This window comes from Hylobates moloch, unplaced genomic scaffold, assembly GCF_009828535.3.
Source record: "Hylobates moloch isolate HMO894 unplaced genomic scaffold, HMol_V3 SCAFFOLD_1, whole genome shotgun sequence".
NCBI lineage: Eukaryota > Metazoa > Chordata > Mammalia > Primates > Hylobatidae > Hylobates > Hylobates moloch.
In genome coordinates, this window is record NW_026652276.1 from 145,832,895 (window position 1) to 145,860,209 (window position 27,315).

At 42.9% G+C, this 27,315-nt stretch overlaps 1 protein-coding gene across 5 annotated transcripts in view; it reads right to left on the reverse strand.

Annotated features, from left to right (window-relative positions):
* GPNMB (glycoprotein nmb) overlaps positions 1 to 27,315 on the reverse strand; it is a 64,332-nt gene that overhangs the window by 23,702 nt on the left and 13,315 nt on the right. For 2 of the 5 annotated variants that reach the window (XM_058434512.1, XM_058434493.1), the window contains exon 2: positions 16,177 to 16,246. In XM_058434512.1, coding sequence (XP_058290495.1) covers positions 16,177 to 16,246 — 70 coding nt within the window. Of the gene's footprint in view, positions 1 to 6,501; positions 6,637 to 14,474; positions 14,564 to 16,176; positions 16,247 to 27,315 lie in introns of those variants that run through there. The other 3 variants (XM_032759399.2, XM_032759391.2, XM_058434602.1) reach the window with 2 other exon arrangements.

Below are 27,315 nucleotides of genomic sequence, written 5' to 3' on the forward strand. Positions count from 1 at the left end.
TTTTTATGTCTTACTGTTGAAAAGCACATACACAATATATTCAGTGAATCAAGTAAACAGAGGGTGATTTGTTTTTTAAAGGAAGTCTCCTGGAAATACCTTGATTACAAGCATTCAGACCCTATGTCTTTATGAACTTCAAATGAATCAAAGAAAAATTTTGAAAGTCAATGTTTTTTAGCCATCACTTGGCTTCTCAATACACATCCTCTGAATATTTAAATTTGATACAATATTATTAGGAAAACACTGATGCCAGTAATCTTCAGATTTTTGAATTTTTTTCCCCATTCTGAACTACTCACTTGGCTAAAGGAATGCCAGGCTCAGGAATGCCTTCAAAATTCCAAGCGACCCGTACTAGTACCAGGAAGTTGACTGATAAACAGCTTTTTAATGGTCTGTCTTGGTGAATGTTCCATATACTTTGTGTAGTCTACATTTGTTGGGTAGAGTGTTTTCTTTTTAAATGTCATTTATGTCAAGCTAGTTGATAGTGTTTTTTGAGTTTTCTGTGTTCCTACTGATTTTCTACTTGTTATTTCAGTTACTGAGTGAGAAATCTTGAAATCTCCAACTATAATTGTGGTTTTTCCAATTGCCTGTTTCTTCTTCCAGTTTTTGCTGTATGTATTTTGAAGCTCTGTTGTCAGGTGCATACTATACATTTAGAATTGTTACAGCTTCTTGATGAACTGACCCTTTTCTCAATAAGAATTGATGCTCTTTATCCCTGGTAATATCCCTTGTTCTAAAGAATACTTTGATATGAATGTTTAGTGTTTAACTGGTATATCTTTTTCCATTCTTTTACTTTAAAAATGTTTAGATTGATGTATGTTTCTACTCATCCTTACATTTTAAACCTGTATGCATTTTTATATTTGAAGAGAGGTTCTCATAGAAAGCATATAATTGGATGTTTAAGAATCCAGTCTGACAACCTCTGCCTTTTAGTTGGAGTGTTTAGATAATTCACATTTAATGTAATGATCAATATGATGAAATTTAAGTGTATTACCCTGTTATTTGTTTTCTATTTGTTCCACTTGTTCTTTTTTCCTTCTTTTCCTATACTCTTTGGAGGTATATTTGGATTCCATTTTACCTCTACAACTAGCTTGTTAGTGATACCTCTTTCACTTATTTTGTTCTAAGTGGTTGCTCTAGGTTTATAATATTACAGTTCTTTTAAAATTCTTTCTAATCTTGAGTTAGTGTCTCCTTTTTGCCTTGCCTGACCAGTCTGGTGGTCACATGGTCTCTTTCTTTTGAGAATTGTAGCAGACTGGCTGGTTGCCTCCAATAAACTGTTTCATGCCTGCACCCCTCCTCCTTTTTTCCCCTTGCTGGCAGAGTTTCCACTCTAACAGTTCAAAATTCCAGAGTATCACTTCCTAGCTTTCCCTACAATTTGGGCAGGAGCAGATAGATGATTTGATCCTGGTCAATGAGAGCTGAGAAGCAGTCTTCTGGGAACTTCTGAGAAAGGTTTTCCTCCTTTATAATAAGAGATATGTGAGAACAAATTCAATTTTTTCCTCCTCAGAATTGATTTTGGAGATGGTAGTGTAAAGATGTGATGCCCAGAGCTATGACAGCCATATTTAACCATGAGGACACAAATCTGAGGAAACAGCCAACACATTAAGGGTGTCAGAGTGGAAAGATGAAAAGAAATGGAGCCTTCAATGAAACTGTTGAGCTGTTGCTCTAGTCCTGCTTACCTCGGGACTGACTAAGATAATAAATGTCTTAGCCTATTTTGTTACAGCCCAAAACTCAATTGTCTGTATTCCTCAGCCAATGGTCTTAAATTGTTCTCCCATTAATTTCTATGGTTCTATGTCTTGGCCTGGCTATAGACTCTTGGAAGAGAGAAACTCTATCTTGTTCTCTTAAATCCTGGGAGAGATCCTCCATGAGGTGTGGTACTGAGTGGGTGCTCAGAGAAGCCATATTGGATGCATGTCTCTGACCTATTTCTTCTATTCCTCTTCTCTGGTAGGAGAAGGGAGCAATACGTTCCCTTCTTCTCCACGAGGCAGAGAGAATGGGAAAGAGCAGTGAAGTCGGAGTCATGGAACCTGTTTTCTAGCCTTGGTTCCGTTATTAAACAGGCTGTGTGACCTCAGGCCATGTGTCTTCTCTGGGCCTTCAAATCTGACAAAAGCCAAATGTCCTGTGATTCTATGAGATTGATCCTATTTGGAAATAGATATTAAGTGAAGGGAGGACATTTGTGTTTATCAATAAATATTTGTAATTGGAAATTCACTTGAGTCATATGAAAAGAACTAAGATTATTTAGTTCAAATCCCTTCATTTTATATATGAAGAAATTCAGGCCTAGAGAAATGATATGATTCACCTAGGGTCATCTTTAGTAGAAATCAAGATTCACATCTTTTGATTCCCAGGACAAGTTCTTTCCACTGTTCCAGAGAGTCTTCCTCTTCCTCAGATCTTGAAAGAAAGTTATTATTTCCAGGAACATAATCAGAACACAGATTTCTCTTCTGATTTTAAATGTTAGAAGTCAAGGAAAAGTACAAACTTAAAAGGATAGTTACAAGGGATAGGCACATAGGTCAATGGAATACAAAAGAGAATCCAGAAATAGATCCACACAAGCATGCTCTACTAATTTTTTTTTTAAGAGATGGGGGTCTCACTATGTTGCTCAGGCTGGACTCAAACTCCTGGGCTCAAGTGATCTACCTGCCCCAGCCTTCCGATTAGCTGGGACCACGGGAAAGCACTACAGTGCCCGGCTTGATTTTGGACAAAGATGCAAAAACAATCCAATGGAGGGAAGATAGGCTTTTCAACATATGGTGCTGTAAAAAGCAAAAGGCATAGGTGAAATCTTCAGGATCTAGGACTAGGCAAGAATTCTAAGACTTGACACGAACACAACCCATAACAGGAAATTGGAACTCATTACAATAAAAAACCTTTGCTCTCTGAAACATGGTATGAAAGAAGATGAAAAGGCAAGCTACAGACTGGGAGAAATTATTTGTAAACTACACTTCCAATAAAGGACTAGTATTTAGAATATATAAAGAATTTTCAAAACTCACTATAAGAAAACCATGGGATTCAATTAGAAAAATTGGTAAAAATTAATGAAATGATATTTCACCATTTCATTCATCTCGTGGCAAATAAACACACAAGAAGATATTCAACATCATTAGCCAGTAGTGAAATATCACTATATCCCTATCAGTAAGACTTAACTAAAAAGCAGTGACAACATCAAATGCTTACAAGGATGTAGAGAAACTGGATTGCTCACACATTGCTAGTGGAAATGTAAAATGGTACAGCCACTCTGTTAGTTTCTTGCAAAACTAAACATGCAACTATCATACAACCAAGAAATTGTACCCTTTGGCATGCGTCCCAGAGAAACAAAACTGATATTCTCACAGAGATCTGCACATGAATGTTTATAGCAGCCTTATTCATAATAGCCCAAACTGAAATAACCCAGATATCTTTTAATGGGTGAACGGTTAATCAAACTGTGGTACATCCATACCATGGAATACTACTCTGTGACAAAGAGGAAAAAACTATTGATGCAGTTACTTCAATAAATCAATGAAGTTCCAGGAAATTATGTTGGGTTTAAAAAAAAGCAAATCTCAAAAGGTTACATACTGGAAAATTCCATTTGTATAGAATTTTGGAAACGACAAAATGATAAATATGGAAACCAGATTAGCAGTTGCCAGGGACTGGGTGAGGGTTGGAAAGAGGGAAGTAGATTTTGCTATACATCTATAGCCATGAGAATACTTTGGTGATGGAGCTCTGCTGTATTTTGACTGTATCAGTGTCAATATCTGGGCTGTGATGTCGTGTTTTACATGATGGTACCACTGGGGCAAACTGGGTAAAGGGTGCAAGGGGATCTCTCTGTATTATTTCTTACAACAGTATGTGAATCTATAAATACCTCACAATAAAAAGTTGAATTTAAAATAAAGGCCGGATGCAATGGCTCATGCCTGTAATCCCAACACTTTGGAAGGCTGAGGGTGGGCAATTGCCTGAGCCCAGGAGTTCCAGACCAGCCTGGGCAACATGGCAAAACCCTGTCTCTACAAAAATTTAAAAAATAAAATAAACCCATCTGGATGAGGTGGCTCACGCCTGTAGTCCTAGCATTCTGGGAGGCCAAGGCAGGATTGAGCCCAGGAGTTTGAGGCCAGCCTGGGCAACGTAGTAAGATACCCTTTCTACAAAAAATACAAAAATTAGCTGGGTGTGGTGGCACGTGCCTGTGGTCCCAGCTACTCAGGAGGCTGAGGTGGAAGATCACCTTTAGCCCAGGAGTTGGAGGCTGCAGTGAGCTGTGATCACACCACTGCACTCCAGCCTGGGTGAGAGTAAGACCCTGTCTCTAAAAAAATTGATTAAAAGAAACCCCAATAGTAAGCAGATTTTAAAAGAAAAATAAAAGCCTGTGGGGGTGGGTTTTGGGGGCAATAAATGCGAAGGTAAATTTGAGGTCGTAGCTCAAAGGAGAATCACCCATCAATGGTGGGTGAGCTCGCACCCACCATGCATGTCTCCCACGCCAAGCAGCTGATCTCACAAGAACACAATTACCCAGTTTTGCAAATGTGGAAACGAAAACTCCTCGTTTTGAAGGAAATGAGGAAACGGAGCAAAGCCACTGGAGACCCAGCCCGTAGGCTGGCGGGGGAGACCGAACCTGTCCAACCCCAAATTTGCTGCAGCTGACTCTCCCTCCACAGTTTGGCCTCCTTGCTGTGTCCACCAGCAGAAAGGCGGTGGCTGCGCTGCCGCCAGCTACCTTGTCCACACCTTCTCCTTCCTTCAGGGCTACGAATGGAAAATGGCAAGAAATCTTTAGTGCTTGATACACTGTTACATTCTGCCTGCCCTTATTTTTTTCTGGGCAGAATATTTAGTCCAAAGCAAGGTGAACCTGGTGAATGCCTGGGGTTTGTTACACTGCCCAGGAGGCTGAGGACTCCTCTTGAGCTGACAGCGCGGATTCAGCCTCCTGCTAATCTGTTTTATTGAGCAGAGCGAAATGGACTGGTGAAAGAGGCCGGAATAAGGGCAGGTGTCCTCCATCGGGTCTATTCTGTGTTCCTTCGTCTTTAAAGGAGCCTGTCCTGGGAGGTATCCTGAGGGTGGGTGCAGGTCTGCCTCCGTAGGAACAATCCCCACCATGCATGTCTCCCACGCCAAGCAGCTGATCTCACAAGAACACAATTACCCAGTTTTGCAAATGAGGAAACGAAAACTCCTCTTTTTGAAGGAAATGAGGAAACGGAGCAAAGCCACTGGAGACCCAGCCTGTAGGCTGGCGGGGAGCCCGAGCCTGTCCAACCCCAAACCCGGGCAGGAAGGACAGAGGTCGGGATGGAAGGCTGCCTCCTCAACTTACTCGCTGTGTGGCTTGGGGCGAGTTCCTTGCCCACTCTGTGGCCCGTGTCCTCGTGTGGGAAGCGGGACCATCACAGCGCCGGGCTCCGAGGGCTGCTAGGAGGACGCGAGGCGCACTGCGGGCCCGGCACGTGCTATGCGCTGACACCAGGTCAGCTCCCTGTGATGGGACTTCCTTTCCAAAAACGCAGGCGTTTTCCCGGGTCGCAGTCGCAGTAGGGAGACCGAGGGTTAGGGCGCGGCCGCGGGGTCTCCTGGGCCGGGGCGCGGCCCACGTCTCAGGCCTCTGTGGCTCTAACCAGAAGCCGCTGCGCCTCTGGCAGTTTCCCACCCGTCCCGTCCCCGCAATCCCAGGCCCAGGGTTACAGCGGCTCAGCTCTCTTCCTTTCGCGAAATCTGCACACTGCTTTAGTGGTCTGGACCCTGGCTGCATAGGCAGATCCCAAGAGGAACTTTTAAAACAAGGATCCTCTGACCCCACTCCCAAAGATTCCGGTTTCATTGTGTGGGTATCAGTATTGTTAAAAATGCCCTGGCCTCTCCTGCCTGACCAGGGTAGAGAGTCCGGGCTTCAGCTCCTCTCCCAGCAAGCTCCTGCAGGTCTGTGAGGAAGCCCCGCAGGAGGAGCAATAGCTTCTGGGCTGGGGAGATTCGTAAGTTTGTCTCCAGATTGGAGACTCCATTTCATGTGAGGTCTCCACCCTTTTGGTTGGAAGCTGGACATAGTTTAGTTGGTGGAGTTGCTTCGTTCTGTGGCTGGAGGCTGTCCAACCCTCCCCCAACCACTGTCTGGCAAGAATGGGTTGCAATTGCAATGGAAAAAAAGCTTCACAAGAGAAGGGCTGCATGGTTTTTACTTTCCATGAGCCGAAAGCAAAGAATGGAGTTGGAGGCATTTTGCTGTAGTTTCAGCCTTCCCAACAGTTTGCAGAAGAGATGAGTGAGCCAGAGATGAATGCTTCCTGAAGAACTTCAGTCCAACCTCTAGTTCAGAGGATATTATTAGCCATCATTTCAGCCAATGGCCAGAGAAGGGGTTAAACATAGAAATTGAGGGTTACTCACGTTTGGCGGCATCAAGCGGCAATCTTGCAGCCAGGAGCAGAAATCCCAGGAAATAGTAGAGACATTCCATGCTGAATTCTCACGGACGCAGGCACTCAAGGTTTAACTCTGTATTCCTCTGGGCCCATCCACCAAGAGCAACAATGTTCTTCTGGCATCTGTGGTGCCTCCCTCTCTATTTTAATTAAATACAGGGCCTCGGGGAGGATCATGTGATGGTATTAAGCGGCATTGCCTGATCTGGTCTCTCAAGTTCAACGTCTTACAACTCATGTGCTTATGACTCACTCCTTCTTGGCATCTATTTATTCGCTTTTCAGATACACATTATTTCAATTTTGTGACTCCACATTTACTAGACTCAAGGACATTTTTTTCCTATAGATTCTATTTCAATATTCTTTTTTTTTTCTTTTTTTTTTTGAGATGGAGTCTCACACTGTCGCCCGGGCTGGAGTGCAATGGCATAATCTCAGCTCACTGCAACTTCCACCTCCCAGGTTCAAGCCATTCTCCTGCCTCAGCCTCCCGAGTAGCTGGGATTACAGGTGCCTGCAACCATGCCCGGCTAATTTTTTGTATTTTTAGTAGAGGCAGGTTTCACTATGTTGGCCAGGCTGGTCTCGAACTCCTGACCTCATGATCTGCCCGCCTTGGCCTCCCAAAGTGCTGGGATTACAGGCGTGAGCCACTGCACCTGGCTCAAGATTCTTTACCAAATAAAATTTCAATCCTCCAGCCTCACTGATTATCAACTTACTGTGGTTCCTACACTGCATCAGGCACCCAGCTCATGTTTAGAGTTCACAGTTACGCATTCTTTCCTATGATGTAGTATGTCCACCTCCTCCTGTGCTCGTGATTACTTGTATATTTTTTTTCCTCCAAGAGGAAGCAAAGATGGGGGAGGTGTCTCATCAATCATTTGAAATTGTGGAATAAATAAGTGGATGATAACATGAATGTTGTGCCAGGATGTGCTGGAAACAGCTGCCCAGCCCTCTGGTAGCTGAGAAATTTACTCAAAAGCACATTTAGAATATCTGTGCAGTTCCATATAACTTTTGTAATAATCTGCATAATTTTTGGTAACTGCTCTCAAAGCATTTATATGTTGCGTTACTCAGGGCCAATTGCATAAAACGTTCTGTGTATTTTTTCATATTATAGAAAGCGGACATTAAATGTACAAACAAGTGTGTCTGTAGCATAAATTTATACAGTCAAATCATTCCTGGTTACAGAATATGCAGAAAATGTGGCAACATGACAACTTTACCATATGTGACCTTTCTCAAACTCACATTCACATGGCCATTTTCAGTGCAGTAGAAACTTTGGTTGCAGGTGAGGGTAAAACTTGGGGTATTGATTTATGGTTCAGTGTGTCAAGGAGGAATGGAAATAGCCTATGAAGCTAAAATCCACACAGCAGGAGTGGCTGACTTCCATCCCTAAGGCGGCACACAACTCTGTAGAGTGCCTTTTACAGCCTTTGTAGCAAATATGAAGGGGAAAACAACGAAGGGAGCACATTATTCATGATTGAAACAAAACAATTTTCAAATATAGATGAATAAAGGAATAATGAAAATACATATTAGTTTCATGTAATGTAAAGTGAATAATGTAGATAGTTATTTGCTTTTTAAATTACTTAAAAACATTTTTTTTTTTTTTTTTTTTTAGAGACAGGCTCTCACTCTGTTGCCCAGGCCGGAGTGCAGTGGCATGATTATAGCTCATTGCAGTCTTGAACTCCTAGGCTCAAGTGATCCTCCCACCTCAGCCTTCCAAGTAGGTAGGACTACAGGCACACACCACCACGCCCGGCTAATTTTTTATTTGCTTTTTATTTTTTGTAGAGACAAAATCTTACTATGCTGCCCAGGCTGGTCTTGAACTCCTGGCCTCAAGTGATCTTCCCACCTCAGCTGCCTACAGCACTATTTGCTTTTTATGACAAACACGTAACTTTTATAATTTAAAAAAATCTTTTCAATTTAAGGAAAAGCTACTATTAACATTTTTAAAGGTATTATTGTCCTTTGTTGCAGACGCAGTTCTGGCTCATATTTCTGGCCAGATAGCCACCCTGTCTCTAAATAAATTGGAAGTTTTAAACTCTTTTGTAACAAAACCTTTGTTTTGTTTAGGGAGACACAATGATCAAATCAACTTTTATGTCTTTTTTCCTTCCCTGCACCATCAAGGAGAAGGGACACTGATAGGACAAGAGTCAAAATGTAGGCAGCTGGACAGAGGTGAATAAGAGAATAAGAGAAAGATCTTGATTCCAAAGAACCACAAGTTGGATAATCTGTCTCTTGATAATCAATGGTTGACAATATATAAAGTAGTTAACTCTATGTAGGACTCAGAGACGGGGCCATTTTGGATAAAGAATATTCTCAAGCTTGTTTATTTTGGAAAGATAAAATTATACTGTAAAGAAAGTTTGAAATATTTTGTTGAAATAATATTTTGAGCTGGTATAGTGATGTGTACCTGAAGTCCCAGTGACTTGAGAAGCTGAAGCGGGAAGATTGCTTAAGCCCAGGAGTTTGAGTCCAGCCTGGGCAACATAGCGAGACCTCATCTCTTTAAAAAAAAAAAGAAAGAAAGAAAGAAAAATTGTTCCCTTCAGATCCTAATGGCCAGGTCTGGTATATATATTATATAGCTTGGGAGGGGGGGATGAAGGTTGCTAATCAACTCGCCTTAAGGCAGTTGAGAAATGAAAAGGGAAACATCTCAATTATCTGGAATTACAGATACAATTATTCTGTTAGGAAATGATGTGGAGGAAAGCAAAGAATAGTCAACTTTTGAGAAATGCCCCAAATTGCCTCCTCTTGGCTTCTGACACTCCTCCTGGTGGCCACAGTTCCGACTTGAGGAGCGATACTTGGGCTGTGAGGACTGAGGCAGCCACCCCAAAGGAGACGTTGGAAATGGCAGGCAGCAGCCACACCCAGGAATCCCAGCAGGCTGCCAAGGAATTCACATCTTTAATTTTAGGAACTGCTCAGTTTAAACTGGTATTTGAACTGTCTCCAGGTTTACTAAGCTTTGAAATTACTCTCCTACCAAAATGTTTTCCTTAGTTTTTCAGGGAAAGAAAAAAAGGAATTAACATATTTAATTTTAGGAATTGCTCAATTCAAACTGGTGTTTGTAAGCAAGATCATAAAAATTAGTTAAGATCCTTTTCTCCCAACAAATGGTCAGAAACTTGGAGTCTGAAAACAACACAAATTTATGATCTTACATTTCTGGAAGCCGAAGTGTGAAATGGCCTCACTGGATTAACATCACAGTGTTTGCAGGGCGGCTCTAGGGCAGAATTGATTTTCTTGCCTTTCCAGCTTCTAGGGGCTGCCCACATTTCCTGGCTCGTTGGCCTCTCTGTCTCTGGCAGCCCTCTGGCACTGATTCCCGCGTCTCCCTCTCCCACTCACAAGGACCATCGTGATTATACTGGGCCCACCTAGATAATCTGAAATCATCTCCTTGCCTTAAGTCCAGCAGATTAGCAACCTTTCATCTGCTCCTTGCAGTATAACATATTTACAGGTCCTGGGGGTTAGGATGTGGAAGTCTTCAGGGGCCATTATTCTGTCTAGCACAGTTATACAGCAGACGACATGGTAAAAATAATTTTTTTTAATTTTTATTTTTAGAGATGAGGTCTCACTATGTTGCCCAGGCTGGACTCGAACTCCTGGGCTCAAGCAATTCCCCCTCTTCAGCCTCTCAAGTCTCTGGGATTTCAGGTGCACACCATTGCATCAGCTCAACAAATTCTATTTTTGAAGAAAGCATGTGATGGAAGCAGTGATGGAAAGTACCTCTCACAGGTTACAGACTTGTTGAAACAAAGCTTCGATATTCGGCAGAACAGAAAGGCAAGAACAAACTACAGGTAGAGGAATCAGTTCAAAGAGAAAGACAGCTCATGTGACTGCCCTGTCCCAATGTGGGTGTTTTAACATGTCATAATCAGAGTCATGGTTTTCAGATTTAAGCATTAGCCAATGACTCAGAGACTTCTGCTTTGTGTATAGTTCTTTGGTCTCTCCTGTCTGGGTATTCTCTGCATGAATGGGTAATCAAAATCCCTTGCTCCCAGGTTTACTAAGCTTTGAAATTATTCTCCCACCAAAATGTGTTTCCCTAGCTTTTTGGAAAAAGAAAAGAAAGTGAATCACAGGCCAGGTGTGGTGGCTCATCCCTGTAATTCCAGCACTTTGAGAGGTGGAGGCGGGAGGATCGCTTAAGTTCAGGAGTTCAAGACCAGCCTGGGTAACATAGTGAGACCCCATCTCTACAAAAAAAAAAAAAAATTCGCCAGGCATAGTAGTGGATGCCTATAGTCCCAGCTACTCGGGAGGCTGAGGTGGGAGAATCAGTGGAGCCCAGAGGTCGGGGCTGCAGTGAGCTGTGATAGAGCCACTGCACTCCAGCCTGGGTGACAAAGTGAGACTCTGTCTCAAAAAAAAAAAAAAGAATCACAAAGGTTAGTGCATACTTTTCAGTCACCTTTGCAATGACAATGGCTACTGTGTTTTTAGCCTGTTTTTTTCACCTAGAGGAATTTGACACTGGATGCAGGCAAAGGGTTTTCTTCTTGGAGTGCTGGTTGCAAACTTTTTTTAAAAAAGGACTCTTCTCATGGAATTACTGGCTCCATTTGAAATGACAAAGAGCAGTAGGTATAGAAAAATGTGGATGATGGCCGGGCGCAGTGGCTCACGCTTGTAATCCCAGCACTTTGGAAGGCCGAGGCAAGCAGATCTGAGTTCAGGAGTTTGAGACCAGCCTGGCCAACATGGTGAAACCCCATCTCTATTAAAAATACAAAAATTAGCCGGGTGTGGTGGCAGGCACCTGTAATCCCAGATACTCAGGAGGCTGAGGCAGGAGTGCTTGAAGCTGGGAGGCAGAGGTTGCAGTGAGCCGAGATTGAGCCACTGAACTCCAGCCTGGGAAAGAAAGCGAGACTCTATCTCAAATAAATAAATAAATAAATAAATACATAAATAATAAAAATAAAAAAATAAAAATGTGGATGATCACAATATTTCGTCCTAGTATTGTTTTTAGACCACTTTCTCTGAATTACAGTATAGAAGGAGAGTAAGACATGAACACTTATTGTGCAGATGTGAAAGCAATGGCAAATGTGCTCTTTTCTTTTCTACCTTTAGTACCCGTAGAACAGGGAGACATAGTGAGAGAAGCAGAATGGGATCTATGGAGTAAGAAAAAAGGAGGGGCCGACATAGAAATCTGAATGCAAACTTGGCTTCCAGTTAATTAATTAACTTAGAGATGGGATGTCACTACCCTGCCCAGCCTGGCCTTGAACTCCTGGGAGGCCTGGGCTCAAGTGATCCTCTGCTACAGCCTCCCTTATAGCTGGCATTAGATGCTTGCGTCACTACACCCAGATGGTTCTTAGTTTTATGATAACTATGGGCTATCCAGAAGTGACTCAGAACACTGGAGCAGGGGCACTGCAGGCATTCACTGAAGATTAATCATAAGCCCATGAGAGAAGAAGCTAGAGCAGAAATCAAAAAGGAGGTTGACTGTAGAATAAAGGCCAGAAAACAAAAGCTAGAATAGCACCTTGTATCTTTATTCTCACACCTAAATCCAGCTTTTCTCAATGGAATTTTTGGCACCTAAAATACAGTTTAATTCAGCAAGTACCGATGTAGGTCCTCTTTTCTACAGTAGCCATCATCTACAAGTCATGAACAACAGTCTTAGGAGCATAGGCGCTCATTGTGAAGATGAGACATTAACCCTCAAAGTAGGCCTAATATGAGACATTATTTACATTTTTTATTATAGGAATTTCCAAACGTACACAAAAATAGACTAACATAATGAACTTCCAGGTACTCCTCACCTACTTCAGTGATCATCAATATATGGCCAATCTTTTGTCCACCTTCTGCAGTAACATTATCTACTGGAGTATTTAAAAATGAATCCTAAACATCATGTGGCAGTCAAACTAAGTCATAAAGACAGAACTACAGGAGTACAGAGAGATGGAGGATACAGAGAGGTCTTTATGGAAGAAGTATAACTTGACTTAGTTACTGTAAAACCATATATACATATATGGTTTATTTTGTTTTTGCTTTAGAGACAAGGTCTCGCTCTGTTGCACAGGTTGGAATGCAGTGGCATGATCATGGCTCACTGCAGCCTCCAGCTCCTGGGCTCAAGCCTCCCGAGCAGCTGGGACTACAGGTGTGGGCCAACATGCCTTGCTAATTTTTTCTTTTTTTGTAGAGATGAGGCCTCACTCTCTTGCTCAAGCTGGTCTCAAACTCCTAGTCTCAAGCAATCTTCCTGCCTCAGCCTCCCAAAGCCCTAGGATTATAGCTGTGAGCCACCATGCCCGGCCTAGTTCTTAAATGAGGAGTTAAATTGGCTAAGCAACACCCTTGATCAGCTACGGCAGGCACAATGCTGGAAACTGAGGGACCAAGAACAAGGCTCCTGGCTTTGTAGAGCCTGTAGTGCTGTAGGAGGGAGCAGCCAGCTGGAGAAGCAGGGGGAGATGCTCTCAGAGCATGACAGGGTGCGCAGCCAGGGCGTGAGGAAGGGGCTGTGCAGTTTCATCCGCATCTGGGTAGGGCTGCTTAATACACACATAATGTGAACCACGTATATGATTTTTTTTTTTTTTTTTTACTATTTCATAGTGGAAGTGAAATGTGAATGATATTAAATTTCCTGGTAGCCACATCAAATAAAAAGTAAAAAGCAGCACTTGAAATTATTTAAATAATGTACTTTATTCAATTCAATATATTTAAAACATTGTAATTTTAGTATGTAATCACTATATGAAATTATCGAGATCTTTTATTTTATTTTTTTTGTGCAAAGTCTTTGAAACCCAGTGTGGGTTTTGCACTGACAGCACATGTCAGTTCAGACCAGCTCATCACAGGAGCTTGCAGCCACATGTGCCAGCGGCTACTGTATTGGACGGTACGGTTCTGGAGGGACACAAAAGGCTTCTGGAGGAGCCACAGCTTGGGCCTCTCTAAGTGGGGAAAGGCGTGGGAGCCCTGGCCCAGGAGAATGCTGAGACCTGCCAGCCCTGAGGGTGACATGCTCCAGTGGGCAAGGGTACAGGGTTGTGCCTGATTTTTATGGAAAGTGAGTATCACAGGGAAGATGTTTGCATGTGCATCTCGTATTTTTTTCTCTGACCGATTTCCCAGGAGTGGCAATAAAGAAGTGGAAATGTAGAGGCCGAGTTCCCATTACACATAATTGATTTAATGACTACTCCCCACACCCGACTGTCCGTCTCCAGCTTTCTTTTCAAAGTAGAAATAAATCTTGCAAAACTTGGTTGTAAAACTTTTTGATCTCAACCTAGTCATCAGTGCCTTGCTCAAGATAATGTTTAAGTGTTAGCCAAGAGTAAAATCTCGCAAGGCAACTAATTTCAGGACAAGTGTAGTGTATGTACCAACAATTTCATAAAATTTAATTTTATTTTGAAATAATTTCAAACATACAGAAGAGTTACAAAAATAGTACAAGAGGGCCGGGAGTGGTGGCTCATGCCTGTAATCCCAGCACTTGGGAGGTTGAGGCGGGAGGATCACGAGGTCAGTAGTTTGAGACCAGCCTGACCAACATGGTAAAACTCTGTCTCTACTAAAAATACAAAATTTAGTTGGCATGGTGGTGGGCGCCTGTAATCTCAGCTACTCAAGAGGCTGAGGTAGGAGAATCGCTTGAGCCCGGGAGGCTGAGGTTCACTGCTGCACTCCAGCCTGGGCGACAGAGTGAAACTCCATCTCAAAAAAAGTTTAAGAATAGTACAAGAACTATCATGTATCCTTTACCCAGATTTACCAATGTTAAAATTTTGCCACATTTGCACGATATCTAATTTACATATATGTGTAGTAAGCATATATACTTACTAGTTTTATAATGAACTATAAGTTGCAGACATCATACTCCTTTACTCTTATTTTCTTCAGCTGCTATTTCCAGAGATCAATGGCATTCTCTTAATGTAAGTACAGTGCAGTTATCAAAATCATGAAATTGAACATCAATACAATGCTACTATCTAATCACCAAATTTTGCCAATTATCCCAATAACATCCTTTATAGCAATTCCCCCTCTAATTCGGGATCCAATTGAGGATCATGCTTTATATATTATTGTCATATCTCTTTTGTCTCCTTTAATCTGGAACATTCCTAACTTTGTCTTTCATGACATTAATATTTTTGAAGAACATAGGCTGGTTTTTAATAGAGTGCTCCTCATTTTGGAGTTGTATGATGTAGATTCAGGTTATGTGTTTTGGATAAGAACACCATATACCTGATATTACTTCCTTTTCAGTGCATCACATCTTCCAATAACTTTCCATTCATTAAATTAAAGAAGATATGATTTAAAACAGAAATATCTACAGACTCACAACAGGGCCAGGCATAGAGTAGACTCTGAAACATTCTTATGAATTGATTGAGGCTTGGAGACCTTATGTCAGTAAGGGAGGCTGTTCCTATTCTCACAAGAAATTTATAAAACAAATTAAAATTTCATGTACATAAACAGCAGCAAGGTTCTCTGATTTTAGTCTATATGGGAAAATTCTGAAAAATGTTTAGAACATGCTCTCATAGAGAATATTTACATAAATGTAATGAGATATATACCTCAACTCACCTATATAAAAACACTCTTAAAATATATGTATATAAAATAACACACTCTTTCTTATTATAGCAGATCCTTTTTTAGAAGAGGCTACATTCCAGAAGTTTTCCATCTTGCCCTCTACCTTCAGAGTTTTCTTGGTTCACTGGGCCTGGACAATAACTTTCTTGCACATTTACTTACTTTCCTTTTATTAATCATGTGAATTCGAAAGCTCAAATATTTATAGCTAAATGGTATATTTTCACTAATTCTTTACGATGGAATGACTGCAAATGAAATGGAAGTTTTGCTCAGAACCTCTAACTAAAGGCTAAATATGGAAATAGAGGCAAAAGAAATACAATGCAGTAACGAGTGTGCACAGCTGTGTAAAATGAAACAGGATGACGTTCCAGAGCCAAACCTCTGAGCAGAGTTAGATTTAGGGCCCAGCATCAGAAATCTCACCGTCATTCTTTCCAGGAACCTGCAGATAGGGTGGAAAGGGCTATGGCTGGAAGCTGACACAGCTCTCTTGACTCCCTTCCTTTCCACCCATTCTCCACAAAATGGAAATTCTATTAAGATTTTTGAGTGAGTGAGTGTGTGGGTTGGGCAGCAGGTAACAAGAGGTCACAAAAGGTGCACTATTTGACTGACACAGAGAGCACCCTCTTGGTTATATTTAAATTTCTGGACGTATGGATAGACTCTGGTTCATAGCAGTAGTTGATGTTTTAAAGTTTAGATGTTTTTTGTTGCTCTTTTGAGCAATTCTTCGCAGTCTTCTGACATTAGGAAACATCTACCAAGTCAGGACTTCGCACTCGATTGGCCAAAGCAATTGCCTTTGTGCAAATAGTATTTTATTTGCCCCACAGATGACTGTAATTTCTTACCATGGCCCCTAGTTCCTCTAAGCTCCTCTTGGGGAGGACTGTGTGGATGGACTCTGTGTTCATACCTGGGTCAGATGGGATGGTCAGAGCAGGACAGGCAAAGAGTGGGGAGACAGATCCCACCGAAGTCACAGACTGAAAAAAAGTTGAGAAATGCTGATAAGGAACAAGAAAAGCAAGAAAATTTTAAAAAGGTGTAAAAAACCATCATCTCAGAGCTCTCTGTAAAGTTGGCACTTTTTATTTCTTTCTCTCTCTCTTTCTTTCTTTCTTTCTCTCCACAGCTCTGTCGCCCAGGCTGGAGTGCGGTGCCATGATCTCGGCTCACTGTAACCTCTGCCTCCCAGGTTCAAGCGATTCTCCTGCCTCAGTCTCCTGAGTAGCTGGGATTACATGCGCCCACCACCACACCTAGCTAATTTTTGTATTTTTAGTAGAGATGGAGTTTCACCATGTTGGCCAGGCTGTCTCGAACTCCTGGTCTCAAGTGATCCACCTACCTCGGCCTCCTAAAGTGCTGGGATGCATTTCGCGATTTCTAATTTTAAAAGTTATATTGCGTTTCTTGTTAGTTCTTGTTTGATTGGACCTTCATTTGCTCATCTGCTAAGTCTTGTAGGCAGAGGGTCACAGGCAGAGCATGCAACCTGTGAGCCAGAAGAATCAAACGGGCCACCTGCCAGGGCATGCTCGTGGGCTCTGACTCACCAGGGCTGGGATCCCATGCTAAGTTCTGGCTCCGCGTCTCCTGGGAACCTGTGTGTTCACATCCCTGTCTTTCTTTTTGACACTGATTGTGTACTTTGGTTATAAGCCATTACTATAGCTCTGTTTGGTTGTTTAACTATTGCAAGAGATCACTCTTATGGTCCTGATGAGCCAACCATTATGATGAAGAGCAGAGCTTTTACTGCACAAGGCCTATGGGACACTCTTCAACTTAGAGCCTTGCACCACATGACTGTCCAGCAGCAGAAGAGTCCTGACTGTGGAACATTGAATTTGATTCCAAAAGGCCACCCAGAACTTATAAAAGCTACTCAGCTAAATTTTGTGCTTCTATGGTTTGAAAACCATGTGAAACCACTTGAAGAAATTATCTTTTTCTGTTGCCCAGGCTGGAGTGCAGTGCTGCAATCTCACTGCAACCTCTACCTTATGGGTTCAAATGATTCTCCTGCCTCACCCCCCCGAGTAGCTGGGATTACAGGTCTGTGCCACCATGCCTGTAATCCCACACTAATTTTTGTATTTTTAGTGGAGACGGGGTTTTGCCATGTTTGCCAGGCTGGTATCCAACTCCTGACCTCAAGTGATCAGTCCACCTCGGCCTCCTAAAGTGCTGGGATGACAGACATGAGCCACTGCGCCCCCCCAAGAAATTATCTTATTTTAAAATGAGTTACCTATCTTAGGAAAGGTTGGAATTAAATTTGGTTCTGCACATAAAAAATAGTTCTAATTTCTGGATTGTCTTTCAAAAGTCAGAAATCAGCCTCCCTATTAATCAGCCTTGGGGCAGATACTTTTCTTTGGCGACCCCAAAGACATTTCTTGATTCCTCATTCCCTGATGCTGCTGGAGTTTTGGGTGGAAATCTCTAGTTCTCAAGGGAAGGGGTCCAGACCCTAGCGTGAGGGAGCATGTGGTCCACTCCTGGCTAATGCCATGAGGGGAAGTCTGCTTTGGGGCTCCAAGGATTATTTTCCTCCTTCACTTGTTTACTAGGTCAAGTTATTTGCATATGTTGCTGTGCATGTTCTGTCTTTCAACAAAGGTTGTACGAGAAAATGATCCAAGGAGGTGGGTGCTGTGGCCATCTTGAAACCATGAGGGCAGGGGGAGGAGGCATTGACCCAAGTCCCTGATGCAACGTCACTGAGCTTGAAGCAGTGCCAGTTTTCTCTCTAGAGTTCTTGTTATGTGAGAACGAAAACCCTTTCGGTAGGGTATTCTGTTACTTGAAACTAAAAGTAGTCCAAAGTGGTAGAAATAGCACCGATTACCTGCCAGGCCCTGTGCTGAGCAGTCAGGAAAACAAAACAAATATTGGATGTGATTTCCATCCTCAAGGGGCACACAAAAGTTCAGGGGTTGGCATTTTTTTTTTTTTTTTTTTTCTGCAAAGGGCCAGGTAGAAAATATTTTTGGCTTTGTGGGCCATATGGTCTTTGTCATAACTACTTAACTCTGCAGTTGTGAGAAAGCAGCCATCCACAGTCCGTGTTCCAATGAAACACATGAATAGTGAGAGTTGTATTTCACATAATGTTAATGTGTCACAAAATATTATTCTTATTTTGTTTTCTCTGACTTAACCAATTAAGATGTAAAAGCCTTTCTTAGCAGGCTGTACAAAAATATGCGGTAGGCTGGATTTGCCTCACAGCCATAGTTTGCTGACCTCTGTTCTGGGCAAAGAAGAAATCTAGAAAAAACAAACAAACAAACAAAAACAGACACAAAACTGAAGGTAGAGAAAATGCAGCCTTCAAGGTTTTGGTTTTCTTCCACTTTTATCCTTAAACAAAAGATAATCTCTCAGCAGTTGAGAAGGGCTGACCAAGAGGTGAGAGAGAACTGGAAAACCAATCTGAATGGAAGAAATGTTCAAGGAATTGTATGTATCTCAAGTTTTGCCTGAGAGGTTCTTTCCCTAGGTCACTGAGACAGTCATTCACCTACATTTCCTTCTAGTAATCTCATTGTTTTATATTTTGGTCTTTTTTTTTTTTTTTTTTTTTAAGATGGAGTCTTGCTCTGTCACCCAGGTGGGAGTGCAGCGGCATGATCTCGGCTCACTGCAAACTCTGCCTCCCAGGTTCAAGTGATTCTGGTGCCTCAGCCTCCCAAGAAGCTGGGACTACAGGTGTATGCCACCTCGCCCAGTTAATTTTTGTATTTTTAGTAGAGACGGGGTTTCACTATATTGGCCAGGCTGGTCTCGAACTCCTGAGCTCAGGTGATCCACCCGCCTCGGCCTCCTAAAGTGCTGGGATTACAGGTGTGAGCCACCATGCCCTATATTTTGATCTTTAATGGACCTGACCTAGAGTTCACTTCATATGGAGTGTTAGGTGGGGATCCAGCTGTATTTTTATCCACATAGTAGCAAGATTTCCTGGTACCATCTTCCGAGAAATCCTTCTTTTCCCTGGTTCGTTGCAGAGGATGACTGGAGTCAACCTGGGTGTCTGTCACCTGGGGAAGTGGAGCATGAAATGTAAGGATGCACACCAGGGGGTCGCAGGCAGATGTCAGAAGAGAAGATGAGAGGTCCTCATGGCAACACAGATCTTAAGACTGTGTGGGGAACACTCCATTCATCAGCTGTGTAACTTGAAGTCAGGCATTCACCACCACGACACTCCCTTTACACAAATACTTGGAAACAGAATGGTGGGGTAGGGGGATGTGGGAGTAAGAAAAGTGGATAAAAGAGAATAAATAAAATATAAAGCAAGGGGAGGGACTTATGCTGACTAATGACAAGCATGTGCCTTGAACTGAGGAATGAAATGAACTCAACTCTCCTCACCCAGGTTAATAACCAAAACAAAAAAAAAAAATTGAAGAACATCTTGAAAAAGCAGCTCAGTTTCCTGTTGTGACCTGGGGTCTTCCTGCTCATTCCTGCCTTCTGAGTGAAAGTAATTTATCACCTGGTGACTTCCTCCTAGGGGGAGAGGCAGATCCTGTGTTACGGAGCAGGAATGTGAGAGAGGACAGGAGCAGATTTCCAGGAAGACCATTCTGGCAACGTTGTGAAGGCTGCACCGGAAAGTCACTGTCATCCACCCAGGACATAATGATGACTGTGACGATTGCTTTTCATATGCTGGACAGTAATCGAAGCATTCTACACACTCACAACAACCCCCTGGGGTAGGTACTCTAATTGTTCCGATTTTACAGATGAGCAGACTAGGGCACAGAGAGAAGTAATTTGCCCAAGATCACACAGCTAGTAAGTACTGGATTTGGCATTTGAATCCCTACTGTCTGGTTCCAGAATCTGCCATTGAATCTTCTCACTGTGCAGAGGGCCTCACTAGATGTTAGCAGTATCTGGTGAAGCCACCTGCCTGCACCACTTAATTCATGTCTTGATATTTCAAATGGAAATAAAAGTTCAGTGGGTTTTTTTTTTGTCTTTTTTTTTTTTCTTAAATATGAGGCAGCCCACCAGGTGGCTCACGCCTGTAATCCCAGCACTTTGGGAGGCCGAGGTGGGTGGATCACCTGAGTTCAGGAGTTCGAGACCAGCATGGCCAACATGGTGAAACCCCGTATCTACTAAAAATACAAAAATAAGCCGGGTATGGGGGCTCATGTCTGTAGTCCCAGCTACTCAGGAGGCTGAGGCACGAGAATAGCTTGAACCCGGGAGGTGGAGGCTGCAGTGAGCCGAGATCACGCCACTGCACCCCAGCCTGGGCAACAGAGTGAGACTCTGTCTCAAAAATAAATAAATAAATAAACAATAAATAAATAAAATAAGGCACTCCGTACTACAGAGGACAATATACAGATTTTGTTTTGAGTGTGTTTTTTAGGATTTTTTTTCTTGTGGTTTTATTTCTCAAGTAATTGGTATAGACTGGGCACAGTGGCTCATGCCTGTAATCCCAACACTTTGGGAGGCCAAGGTGGGAGAACTGCCTGAACCCAGGAGTTCAAGACCAGCCTGAGTAACATGAGGAAACCTCATCTTTACAGAAAATTTAAAAATTAGTCAGACATGGTGGTGTGCGCCTATAGTCCCAGCTACTTGGGGGGCTGACGTGGGAGTATTACGTGAGCCCAGGAGGTGGAGGCAACAGTGAGCCATGATTGCGCCACTGCAGTCCAGCCTAGGCAATAGAGCAAGACCCTGTCTCTAAAAAAAAATATATATATATATATACATATATATATATGCATTTTTTTTTAAAAAAAGAACATGCCCCTCCACATTTCTGACTTAAAATGGTCAGTGGCATATTAATCAGAGCTCACTTTTTGTAGAGACAGGGTCTCACTATTTTAAATTTTTTTGTCCAGGCTGGCCTCGAACTCCTGGGCTTAAGAGATCCTCTCACTTTAGACTCTCAAACTTCTGGGATCAAGGGTGTGATCACTGGGTGATCACCACACCCAGCCAGTCTACGTTCTTTGCTAGTGACACTAAACATGCTGTGAACTGTCCCTTCTGGGCCTGGATATTGAGAATGACCAAAAAAGGTGAAAAGGAGCCACTCTGATGGAAGTACAACTATGACAAGTCAACAGGTTAACTGTACCTTTTAGTCTCTAATTACATAATTTGTAACTTAATCAGTGGGAAAGATTTTGGTATATCTTCCTAAGTCTCGAAAATAAATGACTGCATTTTGCACTACCAAACAGATCAAAATACTGCCAGTGAGTACAATAAAACGCAGAGGAAAGAAAATGATTAGAATAATGTCAATGAACTGTTTAAGAGGGAAAGTTAAAGATTTTACATTCAGGGCTTTCCAGTGTTAAACTGATCTTTCAGGCCAATGATTTGGAGTGTGTTCAAACCCAGAAAAAAGAGCGACATTCTTCATTAGCTGGCAATAACAAGAGGCATTTTCAGTGGGATTTAATGCCGGGCATAGACTGCAGTAAGCACGAAAATAACCGAGGGGGCTGAACTCATTGAATTGATTTGTGCTGTTTACTGATGTTCAAAAATAAAAAGACCCCATTGATTCAAGTTCTCTGCCTCTGAATCCTTTCATCAAGTGTGCAAGGAATTGGCATGATGCACAAGGCCAAAAAAAGTGACACCATGAAAAAGAGAATCGTAAAGGAAGTGGACTTTTCTGGCAGGAACACACCAGGGCCTGTGAAAGGGAACACTGAACGTCTATGGGGCTGGGCCAGGGGCCACAGCTGTCAGATGGGGCCTGAGCGGAACACGTGGCTTCTGCCGAAGGAATTGGGTTTCTGAGAAAGAATTAAGGCCTGGGCCAAGGTGGCAGAGGAGAGCTCAGAATGGTGAGAAAGACAGCTGGGGTTGGCACCAGGAGAGCACACCAGGCTCCCTGAAAGGCAGCCCTGCTGTGAATAAGGGCCATTGTACAATGACACTTCAGCCCCCAGGGGCTCACCCAGACCTACTGAGAGGAGGTGGCTGTCCTTCTGGGTCAGCTCACACCAGATTCCATGACACACAGGGCTGGATATTAAAGGCTCAAAACAGCTTCTATGAGGAGGGGATTATAAAAATATGCTCTCGAAGGTACAATCTTCAGAAAGACAGCAGGCCAAAAGGGGACAGCCCTGTAAGGGAGGTAGATTAAAAGGGCAATCAGGAAACAACATAAAGAAGGAGGAGGAGGAGGAGAAAGGGGCCTTAAGACTACGCCCTCATTTTTTCTCTCTCTAACACACACACCCACACACACACATCATTATGTATATATTTACATTTTATTATGAAAATTTCAGACATAAAACAGTACAATGATTCTTGTATATCCATCACCTGGATTAATAATTATTAACATTTTACCATATTTCTTCAGATTTTCTTTATTTCTCTCTCTCTCTCACTCTCTCTTTTTTTTTTTTTTGATAGAGTCTCGCTCTATTGCCCAGGCTGGAGTGCAATGGCATGATCTTGCCTCACTGCAACCTCCGCCTCCTGGGTTCAAGCAATTCTCCTGCCTCAGCTTCCTGAGTAGGTGGGATTACAGGTGTGCGCCACCATACCTGGCTAATTTTTGTATTTTTAATAGAGACGGGGTTTCACCATGTTGGCCAGGCTGGCCTTGAACTCCTGACCTCAGGTAATCCACCCACCTCAGCCTCCCAAAGTGCTGAGATTACAGGCGTAAGCCACCACACTTGACCCTACTTATTTCTTTTTTTTTTTTTTTTGAGACGGAGTCTCGCTCTGTCGCCCAGGCTGGAGTGCAGTGGCGCAATCTCGGCTCACTGCAAGCTCCGCCTCTCGGGTTCACGCCATTCTCCTGCCTCAGCCTCTCCGAGTAGCTGGGACTACAGGCGCCCGCCACCACGCCCGGCTAATTTTTTGTATTTTTTTAGTAGAGACGGGGTTTCACTGTGGTCTCGATCTCCTGACCTCATGATCCGCCCGCCTCGGCCTCCCAAAGTGCTGGGATTACAAGCGTGAGCCACCGCGCCTGGCCGACCCTACTTATTTCTTTATCTTTATTTATTTATTTTGAGATGGAGTCTCGCTCTGTCATCCAGGTTAGAGTGCAGTGGTGCAATCTTGGCTCACTGCAGCCTCTGTCTCCCAGGTTCAAGTGATTCTCGTGCCTCAGCCTCCTGAGCTACAGGCCTGCGCCACCACATCCAGCTAATTTTTTTTTGTATTTTTAGTAGAGATGGGGTTTCACCATGTTGGGTGAAACCCAACATGGTCTCAAACTGTTGACCTCAGGTGATCTGCCCGCCTCCCAAAGTGCTGGGATTACAGATGTGAGCCACCATGCCCGGCCTTCATCTTTATTTTTAAACAAATCACAGGTACTTCCTTAGCACTTTCATATGGATCACTAAAAAAAGAGCATTTTTCATAACCCCAAATTACAACAGTTACATGTTAACAATAATTCCTTAATATTGCATTATACTTAGTCATTGTATTAGTTACCCGGGGCTACATAACAGATTACCATAAATTTAGTGGCTTGGAAATGCACAAATTCATTATCTCACAATCTCCATGGGTTAGAAGTCTGAGCACAGCTCAACTGGGTCCTTTGCTCAGCATCACACAGGTTGTGATTAAGGTGTCAGCTGGGCTGTGTTCATTCTAGATCCCAGGGTCTTGTTCCAAGCACATATCGTGGTTAGCAGAATTCAGTTCCTGGTGGTTGTAGGACTGAGGTTTCCATTTTCTTGCTGGTCAGCTACTCTCCCAGCTCTCTGCTCCTCTTTGCAGTGCAGCTCCTCAAAAGAATGGCCACACTTGCTGCCTTCACTCCCTCTTCCTGATTCCCTTTTGAAACCATTGCAATCAGGGTTTCTTTTCCACCTTCCCATTGGACAGCTCTTGTCACCATGACCTTCTTATTGTGTCAAATCTGATGGTCCATTCTTGGGCTTCATCTTGTTTCAACTAAGAGTACCATCAGGCACTGCTGGTCACCCTTTTCCTTGCAATCCTTTTTCCTGGATTCTTGAACCCACTTCTCCTTGTCCCTCCTGCTCAGTCTCCTTGTTAGTTCCTTCCCATCTCCTTGACCTCTGGATGTCACAGTGCTCCAATCTCTTCTCTGCTATAGCTACATGTACTCCTTAGGTGAGCTCATCCAGTATCATGGCTTTAAAAGCCTGCTGCGTGCTGGTGACCCCAAAAATGTGTATCTCCAGCCTAGTCTTTCTTCCTAAACTTCAGATATATAGATAATAGTAACAACAATAAAATAAGCAGTGCATTTGTGTATTGTGTATATGTATTTGCTAGGTTATTAATTAAAATAATAATAATTAAACAAACCATTATTAATTAAAATTATTATTATTATTATCATAGCAAACACATATACATTGGTTATTTTGTGCCAGGCAGTGTTTTAAATGCTTTACAAATATTAACGCATTTAATTTCTCATAACAACACTACTCGGGAAGATACTGAAATAAATGGTTATTAAATAACATTATTATTGTCATTTTACAGCTGGTAAAACTGAGGCACAGGGAGGTTAAGATACTTGCTCAATGTCACACAGCTAATAAATGAGGTAGCTATGATATGAAACCAAGCAGACTGGTTCCAGAATCTGTGCTCTTACCACTACATTACACTGCATTTTATTTCCCTGCCTACTACTCAGCTCTAGTCATATATCAAAATGACACCTTAAATTTATAGTGTTCAAAACTGAACTCCTGATTTTCTCTCCCAAATCGATTCCATCCACAGTGTGATGGATATTGTGGATTGACTCGCTCAACGTCTGTCCCAACCACCCTCTAAGAGTGCCTTCCACGGCTAAGCGTGGTGGCTCATGCCTGTAATCCCAGCACTTTTGGAGGCTAAGGTGGGCAGATCACCTGAGGTCAGGAGTTCAAGACCAGCCTGGCCAACACAGTGAAATCCTGTCTCTACTAAAAACACAAAAATTATCCAGGTGTGGTGGTGCACGCCTGCAATCCCAACTATTCAGGAGGCTGAAGCGGGAGAATCGCTTGAACTCAGGAGGTGGAGGTTGCAGTGAGCCAAGATCGTGCCACTGCCCTCCAGTCTGGGCAACAGAGTTAGACTCTGTCTCAAAAAACAAACAAACAAACAAACAAACAAAAAGAATGCCTTTCAATATTGCAGAGGCCAGAAAAAAAACACATTTTCCAGACTTCCTTGATGCCAGGGTTCCAGATGTCATTTAGCTTTTTATTTCTTTTTTCTTTTTTCTTTTTTTTTTTTGAGACAGAGTTTCACTCTTTTGGCCCAGGCTGGAGTGCAATGGCACGATCTCGGCTCACTGCAATCTCTGCCTCTCGGGTTCAAGCGGTTCTCCTGCCTCAGCCTCCCGAGTAGCTGGGATTACAGGCGCCCGCCACCATGCCCGGCTAATTTTTGTATTTTTAGTAGAGACGGGGGTTTCACCATGTTGGCCAGGCCGGTCTCGAACTCCTGACCCCTGGTGATCCACCCGCCTTGGACTCCCAAAGTGCTGGGATTACAGGTGTCAGTCACCACGCCTCGCCTGTCATTTAGCTTTTGACAATCAGATGTGAGACTTCAATTTGGAACTGATTTAATGAGGAAGAGAGGCAAGACATATGCATCTGTTTTGTTAGTGAAAACCCCACCAGAAGTGGTACAGCTCTGAGGCTGGTGGAGGGAGTGGTGGCTTCCCACTTTAGCAGAGGCAGCTTGCTGATTGTGGCAGGAACAGCAGTTCCCTTGGCGACAAGCTTTATGATGTGTCTCCAAGAGTTGTTCCTGGATACTGAGTCTAGCAGCTATATTGTTGGCCCTCTTAATGATCTTGTAATTCATTTTATATTCAAAAATGTCTCCTACTGCTTAGTGTAGCTCAACTGGATTCTGTTCTCTGCAACTGCAGTCTTCCTTATCTGAGTGACAATGCCATTCTTCATAGGTGTGGATATAACCGTACACTTTAAATGTGTGTGGCTTATTATCTCTTATACCTCAACAGAGCTATTTAAAATATAATTGATTTTGAGTTCATTTTATATATAATGTGAGGTGTAGCTCGAAGTTCAGTTTATACATATAAATATCCAGTTGTTCTAGCACAATTTGTTGGAAAGACCATCCTTTCTTCACTAAACTGTTTTCACACCTTAGTAAAAAAATCAGTTGTCAGGCCAGGCATGGTGGCTCACGCCTGTAATCCCAGCACTTTGTGAGGCCAAGGCGGGCGGATCATCTGAGGTCAGGAGTTTGAGACCAGCCTGGCCAATGTGGCAAAACCCTGTCTTTACCAAAAATACAAAAATTAGCTGGGCATGGTGGTGCATGCCTGTAATCCCAGCTACTCGGGAGGCTGAGGTAGGAGAATTGCTTGAACCTGGGAGGCAGAGGTTGCAGTGAGCCAAGATTGTGCCACTGCACTCCAGAATGGGTGACAGAACGAGATTCCGTCTCAAAAAAAAGAAAAAAAGAAGTGAAACATAAAATTACCACATGCCCCAGCAGTTCCACTCCTATACCCCCATAAATTGAAAACAGGAGTTTAAACAAAATCTTGTAAATGAATGTTCATAGCAGCACTACACACAATAGCCAAAAGGTAGAAACAACCCAAATGTCTATCAACGGATGAATAGATAAACAAAATGTGGCATATCCACACCATGGACTATTTTCCAGTCATAGAAAGGAATGAAGAGCTTCAAGGGTGGACCTTGAAAACATTACCCTGAGTGAGGCCAGGCATGGTGGCTCACGCCTGTAACCCAACACTTTGGGAGGCCAAGGTGGGTGGATCACCTGAGGTCAGGAGTTCAAGACTAGCCTGGCCAACATGGGTTTTTAGTAGAAACTCCGTCTCTACTATACAAAAATTAGCCGAGTGTTGTGGCAGGCACCTGTAGCCCCAGCTACTTGGGAGGCTGAGGCAGAAGAATCACTTGAACCTTGGAGGTGGAGGTTGCAGTGAGCCAAGATCGTGCCACTGCACTTTAACCCGAGTGACAGAACGAGACTCCGTCTCAAAAAAAAAAAAACCCAAAAAACAAAAAGC